At 45.0% G+C, this 17,371-nt stretch overlaps 1 protein-coding gene across 1 annotated transcript; it reads left to right on the top strand.

The window, feature by feature from the left end:
• The first annotated feature begins 1,050 nt into the window (after positions 1-1,050).
• Positions 1,051-13,276, top strand: il2rb (interleukin 2 receptor, beta). Its single transcript, XM_023796813.2, has 10 exons — positions 1,051-1,470; positions 6,295-6,367; positions 6,814-6,919; positions 7,023-7,101; positions 7,745-7,835; positions 7,942-8,075; positions 8,867-9,104; positions 10,340-10,439; positions 10,524-10,608; positions 11,223-13,276. Exons 2-10 carry the CDS (start codon positions 6,301-6,303, stop codon positions 11,931-11,933), a joined length of 1,611 nt encoding a protein of 536 aa, XP_023652581.2. The 5' UTR covers positions 1,051-1,470; positions 6,295-6,300; the 3' UTR covers positions 11,934-13,276.
• The last annotated feature ends 4,095 nt before the right edge of the window (positions 13,277-17,371 follow it).

The raw sequence follows: 17,371 nt of genomic DNA on the forward strand, positions 1-17,371 counted from the left end.
TCCGAGCAGATTCTGCAGCTCTCATCGCCAATGCCCTTCACATTGCTGCTTGAGCAGAAACCACGCCTTGCACAATTTTGCTTTCAAAACCATCTCAGCCTTTATTTTAAACTCGCCTCACCCTTCACGGCACAGCCTGCCCTCCCCCTGTTACCGCTCACTGTGGTCTGCAGTCGTATGTCTTTGTTTTCTGTTGTTTTGCTCTTGCCTTTGTACACGGACTGCACAATGCACCACAGCAATTTCCGCTCACAAGCCTGACCTTTAAGACAGCGCTTGGGCCACTGTGAGGTTTAGAGAGGTGATGGAACTGTTGCGAAACTGCCCCCCCCCCCCCCCCACCCAGCACCAAGCCCACCTCCTCAACACAGGTGCCGGGGGATTGGTGGACAAACAGCTATGCAGGTTGAAAGACTATCCTGGTGTGTTTTAGTTTTGCAGATTCACTGTAATGTATTTCGCGTGGGGATGTGCTACGAAGTGGACGTGTGAAAATAGTGTTCTGTTTATATAAAAACACACGAATCCATGCACTCCGTAGCGTTCTGGGAAATTAGTCTGGAGAATAGCCTTCACGAGTGTGAGTTGCAGCCAAGCAGCCATAGTGATTTGCATTTACTGCCAGGCTTATATCCTGTCCGTGATGTCCAGGGTGTTGCTTATGGACACCTCAGCAGTGCTCCTGCCGGGAATGTTACTGCTGGTGGTTAAGCAGTGAGACCACAGCGCTAAAATGAAATTAGCTGATAGTCGATGGGAAGTCCAATGGAACTTGCCTAGCTATACTATGGATTGGCAACCTTCCGAGACACGTTTAAGCTACGCTGCGTGTTTATGTTTTGTCACAGATAACTGGTTCTACTCTAATTCATTCAAGCCATGCGGCAAACATTCTGTTCATCCTCCCCTGCAGAAAAACCTGCCGACGGTTTGACAGTCGCATCAAGTGCATCTGTCACTACGGCGACTTACAGTATCACGCAGCAAGGCTGCGGCAGCAGTTTGCAAATTTACATGCAACGTTTCAGTGGCAATAACCCCTGAGTCGGCACGGCGTTTCACTAAATGCGTGTACTTGTTTATACATTTGGAAGTCTGAAATGTTTGCTTGGGTTCAGTGAAACAGGATGTGGTCTGTATGATCACACTTGTCTCTATTTATACCTGTACGGGTAACATTTGGCTAAAAACCTAATCGCATTTCAATCACTAAAATGCTTGTGCATCTGCAGCCTGATCTGTGTGAGAGGAGTAGTAGGACTCTGTATTGAGTTTCCGGACAGCTGGACTAACGTCAGAAACAAAGTCGTGGTTTGGCCCCGTCACCATAAACTGTATCTGGGCACTCAGGTCGAGAAGGCAGAAGCATCATCCTGAGCGAGATCCACCGGCTGACATCAAGAGAGCGACTGTGAGGGTGAAGGCGTGCCAGCGGGTCCCGGGACTGACGATCGGCAGCTGGAAAGAGGGGTAAGTCTGCCACATGGTTCATGTCAGGGAAAAATACTCACTTGTTGGTCCTACTAACTGTGAATGTATAAGAATTACCCCCGGTGTCAAAGAGGCTGCTTAGGAAACAGGTCGTTCTTTTAACTCAAATAACATCCTCCGTTTCCTTTTGTTCTAGCGTAGGATGACAATACTAATGATAAAACTACCGATTATGAGTGAATGAAGCGGTAAAGTGAATAAAAGTATACACATATACCCTGCATCAGGCTGCCTGGCCATTTTTAGCATCTGCCGACCACTGGTGAATGCAACCTTAAGCTTAAGGGAGTCACTCAGTCGCTGCTCCGCGATCAAGACTATGGTGTGAATCAGTTCCTTTCCAGTTCCACCTTAATGTCCCCCAAATGACAGTTTCTTTAATTTCTTGTCTATTGATGAGACTATGCTCGTAGAATAGTAAACAACTACTACAGATCTGCCCAAAATCTTACGATAAAAAAGACTTTATGTCCTCTTGGAAGGGTGGCCCTTGGATATCTGAAGCGTTTGCGCGTCGAAGGTCAGTCAGTAATGCAGTAACTGGCAGCCTTCAAAAATAATGCCAATCCTGCTACAATTTTCCTCCGAGACGTCACCCAGGCCGAGTTCCTGCCAAATCCTGTAGTGTCCGTGCATAAGATGGGAAAATCACAGACAGACTCACGTTTTGTTTCATTAAATAAGCAATTGCTTTTGTCTAAAGAGATGTGGGATTGGAGCTACGTTTGGCTGGGATGTGCAAAAATGTGAGAAAAGTACAGCCCAGTGAAAATGCCTTAGGCATTCAAAAAAAATGATGGTTAAATGATCTTAATGTTGGTGCAAAACCAGCAGCGTAGGAGAGAGTTTGATATCATTTCATGTTTTGTCAAAGTGTGTCATCTTAGCCATTTCAAAACCTCTCCTGAAAATCACCCCAGTGTTTGCACGAACCCTCCAACACACCGATGTCACCATGCTTGGCTAATCAGTACCTCATTGAGTTATATAAGGAATGAAATCAAATACTTAATTATTAATTGAGCTGAGGGAGAAATTTAACAAATAGGGTGGTGCAGACCCACTACATGTCCTGCTCATGTCCAAGGACAAAAGGGGGGGGGGGTTGTGGCTCAGCAGGCTAAGCCTCTGTGCCTGTGATTATCTTAACCCCCAATTCCATGGTGGCTGCCCAGGTTATTAGTGTCATTATAATCTCCCAGCACCCCCCCCCCCTCATATGACATCTAGTTCATTCCACATCTGAATACACATTTGAGCAGTTTAAAGCTTTTAAACGTTTAGATGTATTATATGGTTTCTGGCTGCTGATGTACACAGGACTAGTGTTTGGGAAACTCCCAGAAAGATCGCTTCCCAGTCTTATGAAAGGTGAGTTTTATCCTTATCATATTGGTGCTGCGATGTCTAATGACAGACAGGCAGGGTGAAAAACAACTGCGTGTCAATCAGTTCTGATATCAGCCATGGGCTGCTCGATATGGCAACAAATTTAATCAGGTGTTTTTTTCTGTATCAAATGATATCGATAATCACAATATCATTCAAGTAATTGTTTCTTTAGGCCAATGTTTCATCTTTACTTAGAATTCACTTAGAACTAGCATTTAACAGATTGGCATTTAACAGAACATGAAAAAAATGCTACAAACTGAATTGTAAACTGCAGGCTGTCTAATTTTAATAAATAAATCATACGAAAAAAACATACATAAATCATACATATAAATAACACACAAACGCAGGTATTCAGTGAGCTGCAGATTTTCCCGTCAGACAGCCGCGATCCACTTACTGCGTCTTTCTGGGTCTGCTGGGAATCTATGGAGATGATAAACCAGGTGTATCACCTCTCTGACAATTCAGGCACATTTAAGAAAGATCTGCTAGAAAATTAAATATGTTGCTGCTGTTTTTTCTGCATTGTAAGGTGTTTTGTTTGGAAATACCGCAATTTCGTTTGACCTGCACTAAAAAGAGCAGGCCAAACCATTTTTTTGCGTTATAGGAAGAGAAATTAAAATGAGTTTTTTAGTCCAATTTATCTAGATTTATGAGTTGATTTAAGTCTATATTTTGTTTTATTCCACGTTGTCTAAAGAAATAAGTACGGTTGCAAATCCATGCACACGATTCACTAATCTGTGGGACGGATTATGTATCTGAGAGCAAAGATTAACATGTGGTTCTTCTCATTTGACACTAGGGGGCTCTGTATTGTGGACCCAAAATGAACAGTGTAAGCCTGCTACGAAATTACTATAAGCGGATTATTTGAACATCATTTATATAGAAATGATTCTGTTCCAAACTTCCAGATCCCTATAAGTGGTTGATCACTATAACACCGTGATCACTGTAAGACATGGGCATAAATTATGGAGAGAATGCGGGGGAGGGGGTGGGGGTGGTGAGCCCCACAGTAATCCAACAACCAATGCAACCCCCTCAACCTCCCCCCCCCAATGTTCAACCCAAACCATTGTTGGAGTGTGTGTTTGGTGTGTAATACCTGACCAAACACTGAATGGCTGTTTCTTCTCTGCGCAAATATACATGTCTACAAAGATACTACCCAGAAAAATAGCCTTAAATATTTTCACCGGCTGCCTAACACTTTTGCACAGTACTGCATGTGTAGTATTTACAACTGATTTGTGAAGCAAATAGCACATTATAAACAATACTACTGTTCGTGAATCAACTGCGCATAAGCGCGGCTGTGCTGAGCCAACGAGGAATATCTAGTCAGTGTATGCAGCACTGGAGCACGAACTGCACGACATCGTCCAAACAATCAAGAACCCCAAGTTATCAGCAATCAGAGTGGTAGCTGCGAGGGTGAGGAGTTTGCTGAAAGTGAAAAATGATTTGACCGTATCTTGGGTGTCTTGGTAGTAGGTGGTTTTTGCAGGAAGGATTAAAGCAGAAAAAGATAATAAAAGTGATTGGTACTCAGTCAGATCCACAGTGATTCTATTTCCCTGCCATTTACTCTCAGCAGTCCAGAGCTTTCTCCATTCCTCTGGATCATGCCTGAGAGCCAGGGGTGAGAGGGCTGTGGGCGTGCTGGCGAGGAGACGGAGGGTGTCGCCGTGTGAGATGAGGCTGGCGGGGAGACGGAGGGTGTCGCCGTGTGAGATGAGGCTGGCGGGGAGACGGAGGGTGTCGCCGTGTGAGATGAGGCTGGCGGGGAGACGGAGGGTGTCGCCGTGTGAGATGAGGACAGAGCAGAGAGTATCGCAGGTGGCGGACAGGTCGTCTGAGATTCAGCTACGTGTCAGGATGAGGCCCAGATCCTGGCCAGCTTTGTAAGTAGAAGGAGTGCAGGAGTGCAGGCGGGGCAGGCGGGGCAGGCCGAATGAGGCTGGCAGGATGAGGCCCAGTGTCCTGTGCTTTGCTGAGGCGGACATTCTGGTCCCTAAGGATGAGGCATCATCCAGAATGGAGAATGAAAACACGTCCAGCGCTTCAGCAGAGTTCCCTTGTGCCCCCTATGGGTGAGAAATGATAAAAATATGCAGTTTTGCAGTGTCAAAATAACTACATAACATTCAAATACAAAGTAATTACAAAGAACTAAGAGAGGAGTAAATTTGAGGGTTTTGGGCAGTCGAAGTAGGAATGTTCTTTGGGGGGTGCAGGATTCTGATAGAGCCAGGATGTGAGGAACCAAATGCATTCTGAGACTAGAGATTAAATCAGCTTATACCACAGTGCTGTTGAATTCTCCAACCTGATTGGTTAGCAGGGTGTTGATTCATTTTCTATAGCACACATAGTGTCAGCTGATCATATCACAGTAGTAAACCGATGTGCTATTATAAGTGGCAAGATGAGTGTGCGACAATTAAGAAGAATAGTGTGTTGGGCTCTGGAGGTACAGAAGCGGCTGCTGTTTATACTGCACTTACCACATATTTGTACCTAAAGACATTATTTTCACATTTACAAGTAAAAAATGCAAGAGATCATCTGCAAATATTTCAGTGATAACTTTTCCTGGTTACTCTGTCTCAAACTTTTCTTTATTGTTGCAGGTTTTGGAATTAAATGCAGAATTTCAAACCAATGACAGGCCTATGATCTAAGCACCAGACAGTTGTTGAATTAAGAGTAGAGGTTTGGGTGAAACATGCTATGAATCAGCCATGGTATCTATGTCCCCCCCCCCCCCCCCAACACCCTTGCTGACACCATTCACAATTTGGTAGCTCCAATTCAAAGTGGGGAGACCCCACGACAAGACCGATAAAAACTCCACACACATAGAACCAGGGTAGAGACTTTGTCTCCAGAGGTGTGAGAGAATCATGGCAGCCTGTCAACCACCACACCCCCCAGGCGTTGGGTTGTATCTAAGCAGAATGTTGAATCATTGGCAGAGCCAGATGTGAAGTAACCACTGTACCTAAGGTCGTTCTTAGCCTCCATAAACGCATAATGCACAGCTTGCGATGCACTAAGCCTTGCTTTACTGATGGCAGCAATGTCAGTAACACACGAGGAGGGCGGAGCCTCCACAGGGAGAGGGTGGGTCTCCGCAGGGAGAGGGCGGGCCTCCGCAGGGGTGGGCGGGCCTATGCAGTGAGAGGGCGGCCCTCCGTGGGCCAGGAATAAAGCCGATAAAGCAAATCGCTAATCCTTTGACCAAAACCAGTGGATTCCTCCATTAATTTACCGCCGATCGCCAGAGACAGGGAAAAATCAGCTACTAACAATCACTTACCAAGCACAGCTTAGATATTTGTCAGATCAACACGGACGCTTTACTTATCTGTGAGCTTTTTCTCTTGACAACAGGCTGATATGGGGGCTGTACATCTGAGTCTTCTGACCTTCCTGCTAAATCTCTGGATTGTTCTCTCCATCCAAGGTAAGTACATGCTACCCCTGAAAGACGGAGGGTTGGATTCATCCACCCTATGCTTTCAGGCTCTAAAACAGAACTCCTCAAGGCCTGTAGCTGTTGGCTTCATTTCAGCTCCTACCTGTGACCCAATCAGGTGTCCATTGCAATTAACTCCACAGTGGCACTGACTTGTAGCACGTGACTGACAGCATCCATTCAGGTCAGCAGGTCAGCAGTCTGCCCTAATAAGGCTTTCATTCTAAAGCTTGCGGTCGTCCCAGAGAATGAGTTGAGTGTCACGGTGTGCAGAAGTGAGCATGGGGGGGGGGGAGGGGGTTGGTGGGCACTGTCGGGATTACCCCTGGTGCCGAATGACTGTGGTGTCGTGATCTCTAGTTGATGCTTTCACGCGAAGCTCTTCCTTAAGGTCTGTGAAATGCATGATGATTTGCAGTTTCTTTTGTCCCAAGGTCTTGACTGTGTCAATGACTATGTCAACAACATCACCTGTGTCTGGAACTGCTCCACAGTAGGTCCAGGGGTGGTCTGCCATCTCCAAGGGCAAAAGGCTAACAAGTGAGATTCGCTGGAGGGAAACCAGGTGGACGGGAATCTTACTTTTCAGACTGATCCATTTGAATCTGCAGAAAGCTGAATATATTCTCCTCTGTCCCACCAGTGTCAGGATATGTGATCTGAAGCCTTTGTTGGGATCAGACGGCACTTTGAGGGGCTGCCATCTTGTTTTTGTGTCTAATGTAAGCAACGACAACCCGACTCTCCCAGATGCATGGAGAGCCTTTCTGAGATGGTCGTGATATCACAAATATAATGGGCTTGATACAGAAAATTGGCCTCTCAGTTTACAGCACAATGCTTCAGAAATTCCGTCCTTCTTACTTGACAACTGATGTTCTTTCTGTGAAGTACTACTACATAAGAGAAAAATGGGGCCCTTGTTTAATGGCATATTTGTGTTGAAACAAAAGAGTAATTAAATTTTGCAATAATTAAATAAAATGGTGAGTCTCACAGGGGCCAGAGTACCAACATGCTGTAACGTGGGGAAAATGCAGAAGCTTCACATGGTTTGGTACTGAACCCAGGACCGTACAGGTGTCTGGCTACCATGCAATTTACCATCAATTTCTTATTCAAAAATGCACATTTAACCTAAAGGTAAAATGCAGTGTCATTGGGAATGAGCCTGCAGTTATAAATACATTGGTTTGACTGAATAGTTACCCTAGATCCATCCATCCACCCATCCATCCATCCATCCATCCACCTTCAAATTGCTTACTGTGATATGGGGGAGCTGGATCCCTTCCCAGGCGGATGAAAAGATGAATCATCTTGACTATTTAACATCTTTATTAACGTAACTTTCCTTCCTTCCAGCAATTTATTTTTCGGGACAAGATACCACTTAATGTTACATGTAACAACTACATGGTATTCCGTATACCCGATTACTCACCAGCAAGAAACAGTGAGTTTCCCTGCATTTGTTATCTGTCCTAAAGTGGTCTGTTAACTGATTTGTTAAACCAGCATAAAAATGTGGGGGTGTGTGACTGGATGTTTGCTTTTGGCAGTCAAAATGCACCCTCCTGGCAGGCCCACCGTACTCAAATCCAACATGTCCTGGAGTCCCGGTCACCCTTTGTCACCTTACATATTTGATTACGAGTTTCAAATGCAGTTCAAGCTTGAGAAACATGGATGGGAGGTAAGCGCTTGGAAGGAAGTCGGGGTTGAGGCTGGACGCCATACTGGTGCATCCGCTATGTGACGAATTTTTCATATACTACCATACTGCAGCATAGCTGAACCACAGCTGCACCACCTTAATAGGCAGCAACAAAGTATCATTCGCTGCTAGAAGCGCTATTGATCGCTGCATTGAGAGGGGACCCCTGTTAACTGTGCATACCCTCAGTTATAACCTTATAACACAACGATTCTCCGTATATAACTGTTCAGCATGATAATATTTATAGCTACTGCTTCAGTCTGTGCCTCAAAATGTGGATTACGTGTAATATAACTAGGTCTGCAGTTAAATGCATATTGGTAAAGCAAAATCCCTACTATTATCAATTTATTACGCTAATAATTACTAAATGCATGCCAGTTAAACAAACAATCTAAATATATGGTAATAATCAATAAATCATGTCACTATCTAGCTAAATGAATCTAATAAAACATGCCGGTGAAACAATTATCGAGTTAAGTATAGAGGTATAGTGAATAAAACATGTCGCTATCTGGGTGAATATACACCAATAATCGAATCAAAGTCAGTTATAGGCCGACTATCTAGCTAAAGGTATGCAATTTTTATCATAACAAAAAATACATTTTAAAAACATGACAATAATATTGACGTAAGGGTCAAAAACACAAATTTTCGGTGGCTGCCCTCATCACCATGGGGAAGCGGGTTAAGAGGCATTTTGGCAGGGTGGCTGTCGGTTTTGGGGGGTGATGAGCGTGTGGTTTGCTTCTGCTTCTCAGGTGGCGCGGGACGTCTATTCTAAACGGAAAATGTGGGTGGAGCTAAATGAAGACATACTGGAGAAGGCAGCGCTGTATCAGGCCCGGGTTCGGGTCCGTCCGGTAGAGAAACTCTCAGGGGCTTGGAGCGACTGGAGCCCCACCACTTCCTGGAGGCCAGAGAATATGCCCCCCTCTCAAGGTATCGTGCCATTAATGCTGGGTGGTCGTCAAGGTCAAGATCAAGGTCAAGGTCAAGGTAAACTTTATTATCCCCCCAGGGGAAATTCATATGGTCAACATTGCAGGTCTCACAATGCAAACAAACATACCACATTGTACACATAACAAAAATTCGGAGAAGGCAAGCGAATAAATAAAATTGAATAGACATGCAAAAGGGTAAAATGAAGGTACAACAGATATACTAGATCTGTTGTTGTGCAGTCTAATTGCTGTGGGCACTAATGACTTATGATACCTTGTTGTTCTGATTACTCTGCAGAATTCTGACATTCGACCTATTACTTCTGACAAAGTTTGAGAACAGAGGATGTGTAGGATCATCTAAAATTTGGTTCAATAATAAAAATAAATAAATTAATGAAATTTGTTTCATCTTTTCCATAAGCAGCTCATTGTACAGCTGGTCTGCAGAAGCCTGGTCAACTCCAATGACCCTACTGGCTAATTTGATAAAATGCTACAATTTCTTACGATCCTGTGCATGCACATTTCCAAAGGTACAAATTAACCCAAAGGACAGGACACTCTGCAGAAGAGCTTCATAAAATAATTGAAGAATGCCAGTATCTAATCTAAAAACTTTTAGTTTCCTGAGAAAAAACATCCTCTGTTGCAATTTCCTCATGCGTATCAAATCTACAATAAAAATTATTTAACTCATTAGCCATATCAAGCTCATTATCCATAAGATGATTCTTAGGTTTGTACCCTGTAACTGCTTGTACCCCTTGTTATGCTCGTTTAGGATTATTTTAAAAAAAGTTTACGTTTGTATGCAACTTTACAGTCCACAATCAGATTACAGTCCAGAATCTTCCTCTGTACTGTTTTTTTGTCTTCCCTATTTCCACCTGATTTAAACAGGCGCTTTTTCTGATTAAGGAGGTGCTTTAACTCCGGAGTCACCCAAGGTTTATTGTTGGGAAATAATTTAATATTCTTTTTGGGTATAAATTGTGTCCTCACAGAATTGTATATACCCTGCAATAGCAAACGCTGCTTCACTGACATTATCAGTCCCATCAGTAACTACATCCCAATCTGTACCTGCAAGATAAACATTAACAAACAAACAGGTGTGAAGAGACGTGCGGAGACCGTTTTGCCGCTCGCACATGCGCCATCTTACACCTATATATTTTGGCTGTAAAAGTTGTTGATGTTCTTGCATATTCATCAGTGGCATGGTTTTGAATTGTGTAAGAAGATGGTCTGGATGCTGAATCAGCTGCCGTTCTCATGTCCTAGGCTTTAACTGGAGTGTGGAAGTCCCCGTGGTGCTCGTGCTCAGCTTCATGTTCATCATGATCTTGATGGTGTTCCTATGCCGCACCTACCAGGAGAAATGGTGAGGCCACTTGTGACTCTCACGTGACCCAAGGCTGTGTGACCTGCCACTGCTCATTTTCTCTCTCCCCTGTCCTGTTGGCAGGTTCTACCAGGTTAAATGTCTGCACATCCCCGATCCCTCGAAATATTTTGCCAGCCTCCACTCCATTCACGAGGGAAACTTCCAGGTACCCGGGGTTAAGCACAGGCTTGTCTCATGTGCATATCAAAAGATAAATGAAATGTGGTTTAACACAAATTGTTTTAACATTGTTTTACCATCTTAAATGGTGTCTTTGTGATAAAAAGCTTCACGCTGATGAGTTCAAGGAAGAACTGCACCACACCAAAAGCCCCGGTTTCCTTGGGAAATGTCTTTTGAGTGTTGGCCCTTGGTGTGGTTTCTGTGTGTCTTTGAGTCCCCGTCGGTAACGGATGCACATGGGCGTGGACTCTCCCTGATCTCAGCCAGTGCTCGGGTGTGATACCGGAAAGAGCAGACAATCTGAATGGTTGCTTGAGTATTCCTGACGTGCAGAACGTCATCAGAGCATCTAGAACAGATGATAACTGAAAGCCAGCCTCCATTTGCGCACTTTCTGTGATTACAACAGAAGGTGTAACTATGGCAACTGCGTAAATAGGAGGCTAGTTGATGGGGGGGTGATATTGAAATGCCAAAGATGCTTTTGTTTTACTGCTTAGATAGATCTCTGTTCCTGAAGGCCTTAACAATGATGCTCCCTTGACGGGTGGAGGTAGCGGCCGACCCTACAGCTCATAGCTCTCCTATTCCCCACAGAAATGGTTAAGTCCCATGTTCTCGCCGGAGTCTTTCGACATTCTACGCAACTCCGAGGATATTTCGGTGCTGGAGATCTCCAAAGAGAAAGTCACCCCGGCTTACCTGGAGTTCAGCAACCTGGCCAAACAGTGGGACAGTAGTGGTCATTCCACCTTCTCCAACTTAGGATACCTATATTCCAAATACCCCAGCTCCTACGAGATCGAGCCCTGCTCCGTCTACTTCAGCTACCAGCCGGGTGAGGGTCAGGACGATCAGGACGACAGCTCTTATGAACATTCTCTTCAAACGAGCTCCTCCTATGAGTGTCTAGCAAAGGACGGAGACTTCCACAGGCATGTCGAGGTGCCCGACTCAGGCTTCGGGACTGGGCAGGAGGATCAGGAAATGGAGGAGAATGAAGAGGAGAAGGTGGAGCTGAACAGCTTTGGAGAATCAGCACACTGGCCTGCTCCTTTAGTGGCGTGCCCTTCATCCAGAGCAGTCGTCTGTCCTGCAGGCTCCTCTCAGCCCTTCCACAGCTTCCCACAGCTTCCCTACCCCTATCCTGTTCCCCGTGACATGGGTTTAGCAGATAGGCCCAGTGCCCCCGTGGAATCATTTGGTATAACCCCCGGCAGGTTCTCCTCGGTGAAACTGGAGCCCTCCAATGGTGGATACCTGTCACTGCAGGAAATGGAGCTCACTGGAGGCAACAAGTCCATCTGAAAAGCCTACAAGTCCCATCAGTACTCGCAGTATAATCACGCAGGGACGGATTACGGACCGGGCCAGCGGGGCCTCTGCCCAGGGGCCCTTAGGGTGCAGGGGGCCCGTGGGGCCCCTAGCCCAAAACAATTTGCAACGCTTATCAACAATGTATTTTCGTTTGTCTATTTTAGAGGGCCTACATTCTTTGATCCTCTGCCTACAAGGGCCCCTGACCCTATAGGGCCTCTGATGGAAACATGGAGGGAGGGCGTTTGGCTGCCAAGGGCCCTTGAATTGTGGTGGTGGTGCTGGTGGTGGGGGGGGGGCCCTCGCGAACGTTTTGCCCAGGGGCCCACACAACCCATAATCCGTCCCTGCAATCATGAATGGGCCTTGAAGCCAATTAGGACAGGGACAGTTTATGAATGGATGTCTTGCAAATTTTTGCAGTCGTCCTCATAAGCACTGTCAGAAAGGACAGACGTGTCGGGGGAATATTTGCACCACAGATTGTAGAAAGCATGATGCTCCGTAACTCTTTGCTCCCTGCAGACACCGTGGTGTAGATTAGACAGACTTACAGGAGTCCTCATGTGTGAGGAAGTGGCTCATCTTTTTCTGGAGGGCATTTGGCTGCAGGAAGATCACATGCAGTCATGGCACGAGGGCCTGCCCAGATTGCCATACCAGTATGCCTATTCATGAACTTGTATCATGTGCAATGACAAACGAGCTGAATCTTCATCTTAATCATATTGTCATACGAGGAAAGGTTATTTGAGCTAAATCTGTTCAGCCTCAAGCAAAGGAGACTGAGGGGGGACATGATCCAGGTCTATAAGATTCTAACAGGTTTGGATGCTGTTCAACCGAATAGTTACTTCAGCATTAGTTCAAATACAAGAACTCGTGGACATAGGTGGAAATTAGCAGGAGAACATTTCAAACTGGATTTAAGGAAGCACTTCTTTACACAGCATGTAGTCAGAGTATGGAATAGTCTTCCTGATAACGTAGTGCAAGCTGAATCCTTGGGTTCCTTTAAATCAGAGCTAGATAAGATTCTAACAACTCTGAGCTATTAGTTAAGTTCTCCCCAAGCGAGCTCGATGGGCCGAATGGCCTCCTCTCATTTGTATAGTTCTTATGTTCTTATGTTCTTATGTTACATTTTATTTCTTTTTATGTGGAAAAGGGCTTACTCATTTCACATTAAGTGTATGGATGCTATGAATTTGTATGTGATACATGTTTGTGTGCATTATAAACATTTAGGCAAACTAAGTTGGTATTTTTACTTTTTTTTTTACTTTCTGTGAAATACTGTCACAGTTTGAAAATAAACAAGCCTTTGTATGCTATGACTTGTGTGCTGTTAGCTGACTGAGCTTCTGAACTGAACTGTATGAACTGAAAATGAATGATACGGGACCCATTTTCGAGCAGCGCCTCTCTGGGTTTGGGGCGTGAGTGTGCGCACGGTGAGCACGGTTTGGTGTGCGCGGTGTGACCTTTAACAGAGACAAAACTCAGGTGGGGGAGAGAGGAGGGGTGGCTGGTGGGGGGCCGTCTGTTCTGAGTGCAGAACCAGGGGTGGAGACAGGAAATAGACGGTGTTTTTCTAAAATGTACGCGACGTCAAACCCCCTCTACCTTGGGCCGCTTGCATTCCTGGGGGGCGTTCGGACCCCGGCAGCTTCCTCCCGGAGCACAGGCAGTTGGGGGGGCCATCAAAAGTTCATGCTTGGAGAGAAAGAAGTGGGAAAAGGGTAGGGGGGGGGGGAGAATGTACTGAAAATGCTGAATGAAAGCAGACACCTCTGGTACGAGAGAGAGAGCGAGGGAGAGCGAGGGAGAGAGAGGGAGAGCGAGGGAGAGGGAGAGCGAGGGAGAGGGAGCAAGAAATAACAATGAATAAAGTCAGAGAAGAAACGCTGGAACATGCAAGCTTTCTTAGGCCAGCATGAGTGGGCAGCTGTCAGGCTACGTTATCTGACTGCAAATTGTGGGCTAAATACTTTATGACCACCAGCTCCAGTCATTTCCCTGACAGCTATTTAAAACAGGCGCACGTGTGCGACTGGCCATCGCTGCCGTTTTGCTTTGACTGAATGTTTCAGCATTTTAGCCGCTGCCAAGTCGCTCCCAGCATGGCCGGCGGGGGGGGGGGGGGGGGGGGTAAAGCGGCAAAGGTCCCCGTGTCGCTCACACAAAGGAGCCCAGTCGAGCACAATGGCACGCCTGCGGGCAGGGACGTCACCGGTCCTCACTGCCTATGCGTGTCTGTGGCCATCCAGTCACTACTTCACTGAGAAACTGACTAACGAAATCTGCCCACACCTTTTGTGCCCGAAAAGAAAAAAACTCACCTAAAGAAGAGAGAAATGAGTCACATTCTCATTCACCAGAATTTGTCTCCCGCAGTCAGGACAGAAAAGCGTACGTTATTTTTATTATCTTATACTGGAGACTAATCTCTGAAAACTCTCCACGCAAAATAGCTTTTCTTTGAAAAACATCATTACATGTGTAATAATAATCCTTCCTCGCAGCTGCATCCAGGCACCATTTAGACTAGTGCAAATTATTAGCTATTACAATTAAAGGCTGCTGCAATCACTGATGCTACTTAAAGGAAACAGCTTGTGAATTTCCATACACACATAATATTTCTGGCACCCAGGATGTAACGATGTCACCTAGGATATCCTTCAGACTGACTGCAACCCTTTACCAGGCAAGAGATTATGGAAGATGGATATTTTCATTAATACTCATCAGTATAGTTTAGTTTTTTAATAAAAAAAAAAGTTAAGCCAAAACCATCACATTTCAATGTTTTACCTTTATCATCTACATTTAAAAAAAATAATCTCCAAACAACCTTGGCCAGCATGAGCAGAGCAGTTATCGGATGGATAGATGACTGAATGAATGAATGGATGACTGAATGAATGGATTGATGGATGGAAGAATAATTCATACGTAGTTACCTACATTTTCACTATAGAAGCCAGAGTAACATTGCACATGCACTAACACTCACATGCACTAACACGCACATGCACTAACACGCACATGCACTAACACTCACATGCACTAACACGCACATGCACTAACACGCACATGCACTAACACTCACATGCACTAACACGCACATGCACTAACACGCCACAAATGTCATGCTAGACTGCAAGGCTATTAAAAGATGCTGACTGATAGCCTGAAGTCAACGTTTCTCCCCAAAGAAGCATTTGTTTCTGCTGCTATGTCTTGCACTTGACGTCACCTTGTTTTGGCTGAGAGATGGAAAGTCCCAGAAAACCTCCCCTGTGCCTCAGCTATGAGTTAAAATCCAGTAGATCTAACTTTCACAGCTGTCCTGAGAGACATGAGAGGTGACAGTGCGCCCCCCCCGTCCCCGCGGGTATAAACTGGCTAAACCACTAGTGTGAACGGCACCACCTCCCTCCTTAAAGATGCAGCCACATGTATATTTTAGGAGACACAAATGTATTGCAATGTCTCTGATGTTTTGTGGGATTTGAGACCATTAATTGACCAGATGGAAAATCTTCTTTGCAGCGACTGAGAGCAAAGTCTTTGCACTCCTCTGGAAATCGAATCGTGTATCTGAAAGGTGGCTCTGGGAAAGCTTTTAATAAGAATTTAAAAGAAAATAAAACGGAAGTGGGGGTGGAGGTATTATTTATGAGAGTGTGTCTGTATAGAGCTATACATAACAATTCAGGGGATGCCAATTGACAGAAGTCTAGTACAAAGATGGATATCGGCAGTTTCATCGGAAGGCTGCTGTTTTATAGCCAGAAATGTGCAGGAAAATGATGCAATTTGTCTCATCAGGTGCAGGAAATGAGGCCACCCTGCCACGGGTCCCCTCTGTCAGCTCCCAGAGGTTTGCAGTGTGACTCTGTCAGTTTGGGCAGCATACAAACAGTGGCATTTTCCAGTATGTTGTCTCCTAAAAGTGCATAGAGATTTTGGTGCCCAGCATTGCATGCTGGATGTGAATATAGAGCCCTTAATATAATCTAGAACCCTGGATGTGAATCTAGTAAGGAAGGATGAGGTCAAAGATCAAATGGAGAGATTCTCTGCAGTATTCAGGTTTGAGTACATGTGTGGGTTTGGATGGCGAGGTCCTATTTACACAAGGTGTCTAAATGTGGGTGACCACGTTTAGCATCACCAACTCTCGGACAGTGGTGGCTCATGTGAAACACGACTGGTGGCAAACATCGAGCCATTGAACACAACAGTAACAGCAGATAACATCAGATACTCCGCGTTGCCTCAAATGTGACAGGTTTGACTATCACTTACTCTACCGCCTACTGGTCTGTGGCAGTCAGTTTCCAGCTTTTTCAAGGAGGATCTTGGATGCATTGTTCTGGAAATAAAGAAATTGACCTCTTGAAAACTTCTTGCAGGATTTTAAAGCATGGATGTCTGATTAAGGACAAAAGATGGAGAAAAAGTCAAGGATGTCAGTAATACTGTCGTTTCATTTTTGGTCCTACTTTTGCATGAGCATACACAATCAGATACACAGTTCTTTATCACCTTTATCTTATACACACGTCTGAAACCACTATCTGCTGCAGATCTTCACAGTGGATGTTTACGCACGTTAACCTGGTCACCCCTCCTTTTAGGCTTAGTGCTTGAACTTTCCCCTGAGGTTCTCCTGCTGCTGCAAGATCAACACCTGGGGGCTGCATGATTTTAGGGCGTTCTCAGTTGCCATGGGAACAGCACTGGAACTGGAAGAACAGATGGTGGGTGGCCTGCAGAGTTTTTAAACCAGAGCGTCTCACAGGGAACAAACATAACGCAGAGAAACAGATGGAAAACTGGTTAACAGACAGGAGGCAGCGGGTAATTATTAGAGGCACAATGTCGCAGTGGGCCTGCGTTCATAGTGGGGTACCACAGGGTTCAATTTTAGGACCATTATTGTTCCTAATTTACATTAATGATATTGACACCAAAACATACAGTAAACTGGTTAAATTTGCAGACGACACCAAGGTGGGTGGTGTAGCAGATACTAAATTAGCAGCACAGAGGCTACAACAGGATCTTGATTTAATTAGCGACTGGGCTGATACCTGGCAGATGAAATTTAACGTAGATAAATGTAAGGTAATCCATGCAGGGAGCAGAAATATAAAGTACAGATATTTTATGGGTTCCACTGAAATGAAGGTAGCTGATTATGAGAAAGACCTCGGTGTGTATGTTGATGCTTCCATGTCCCACTCTCGCCAGTGTGGGGAAGCAATAAAAAAGGCCAATAAGATTTTGGGTTACATCTCTAGGTGTGTGGAGTTTAAGTGAAGGGAGGTGATGCTCCAATTATACAATTCCTTGGTAAGACCCCACCTAGAATACTGTGTGCAGGTTTGGTCACCATACCTTAAAAAGGACATTGC

Source organism: Paramormyrops kingsleyae, chromosome 22 (assembly GCF_048594095.1).
Source record: "Paramormyrops kingsleyae isolate MSU_618 chromosome 22, PKINGS_0.4, whole genome shotgun sequence".
NCBI lineage: Eukaryota > Metazoa > Chordata > Actinopteri > Osteoglossiformes > Mormyridae > Paramormyrops > Paramormyrops kingsleyae.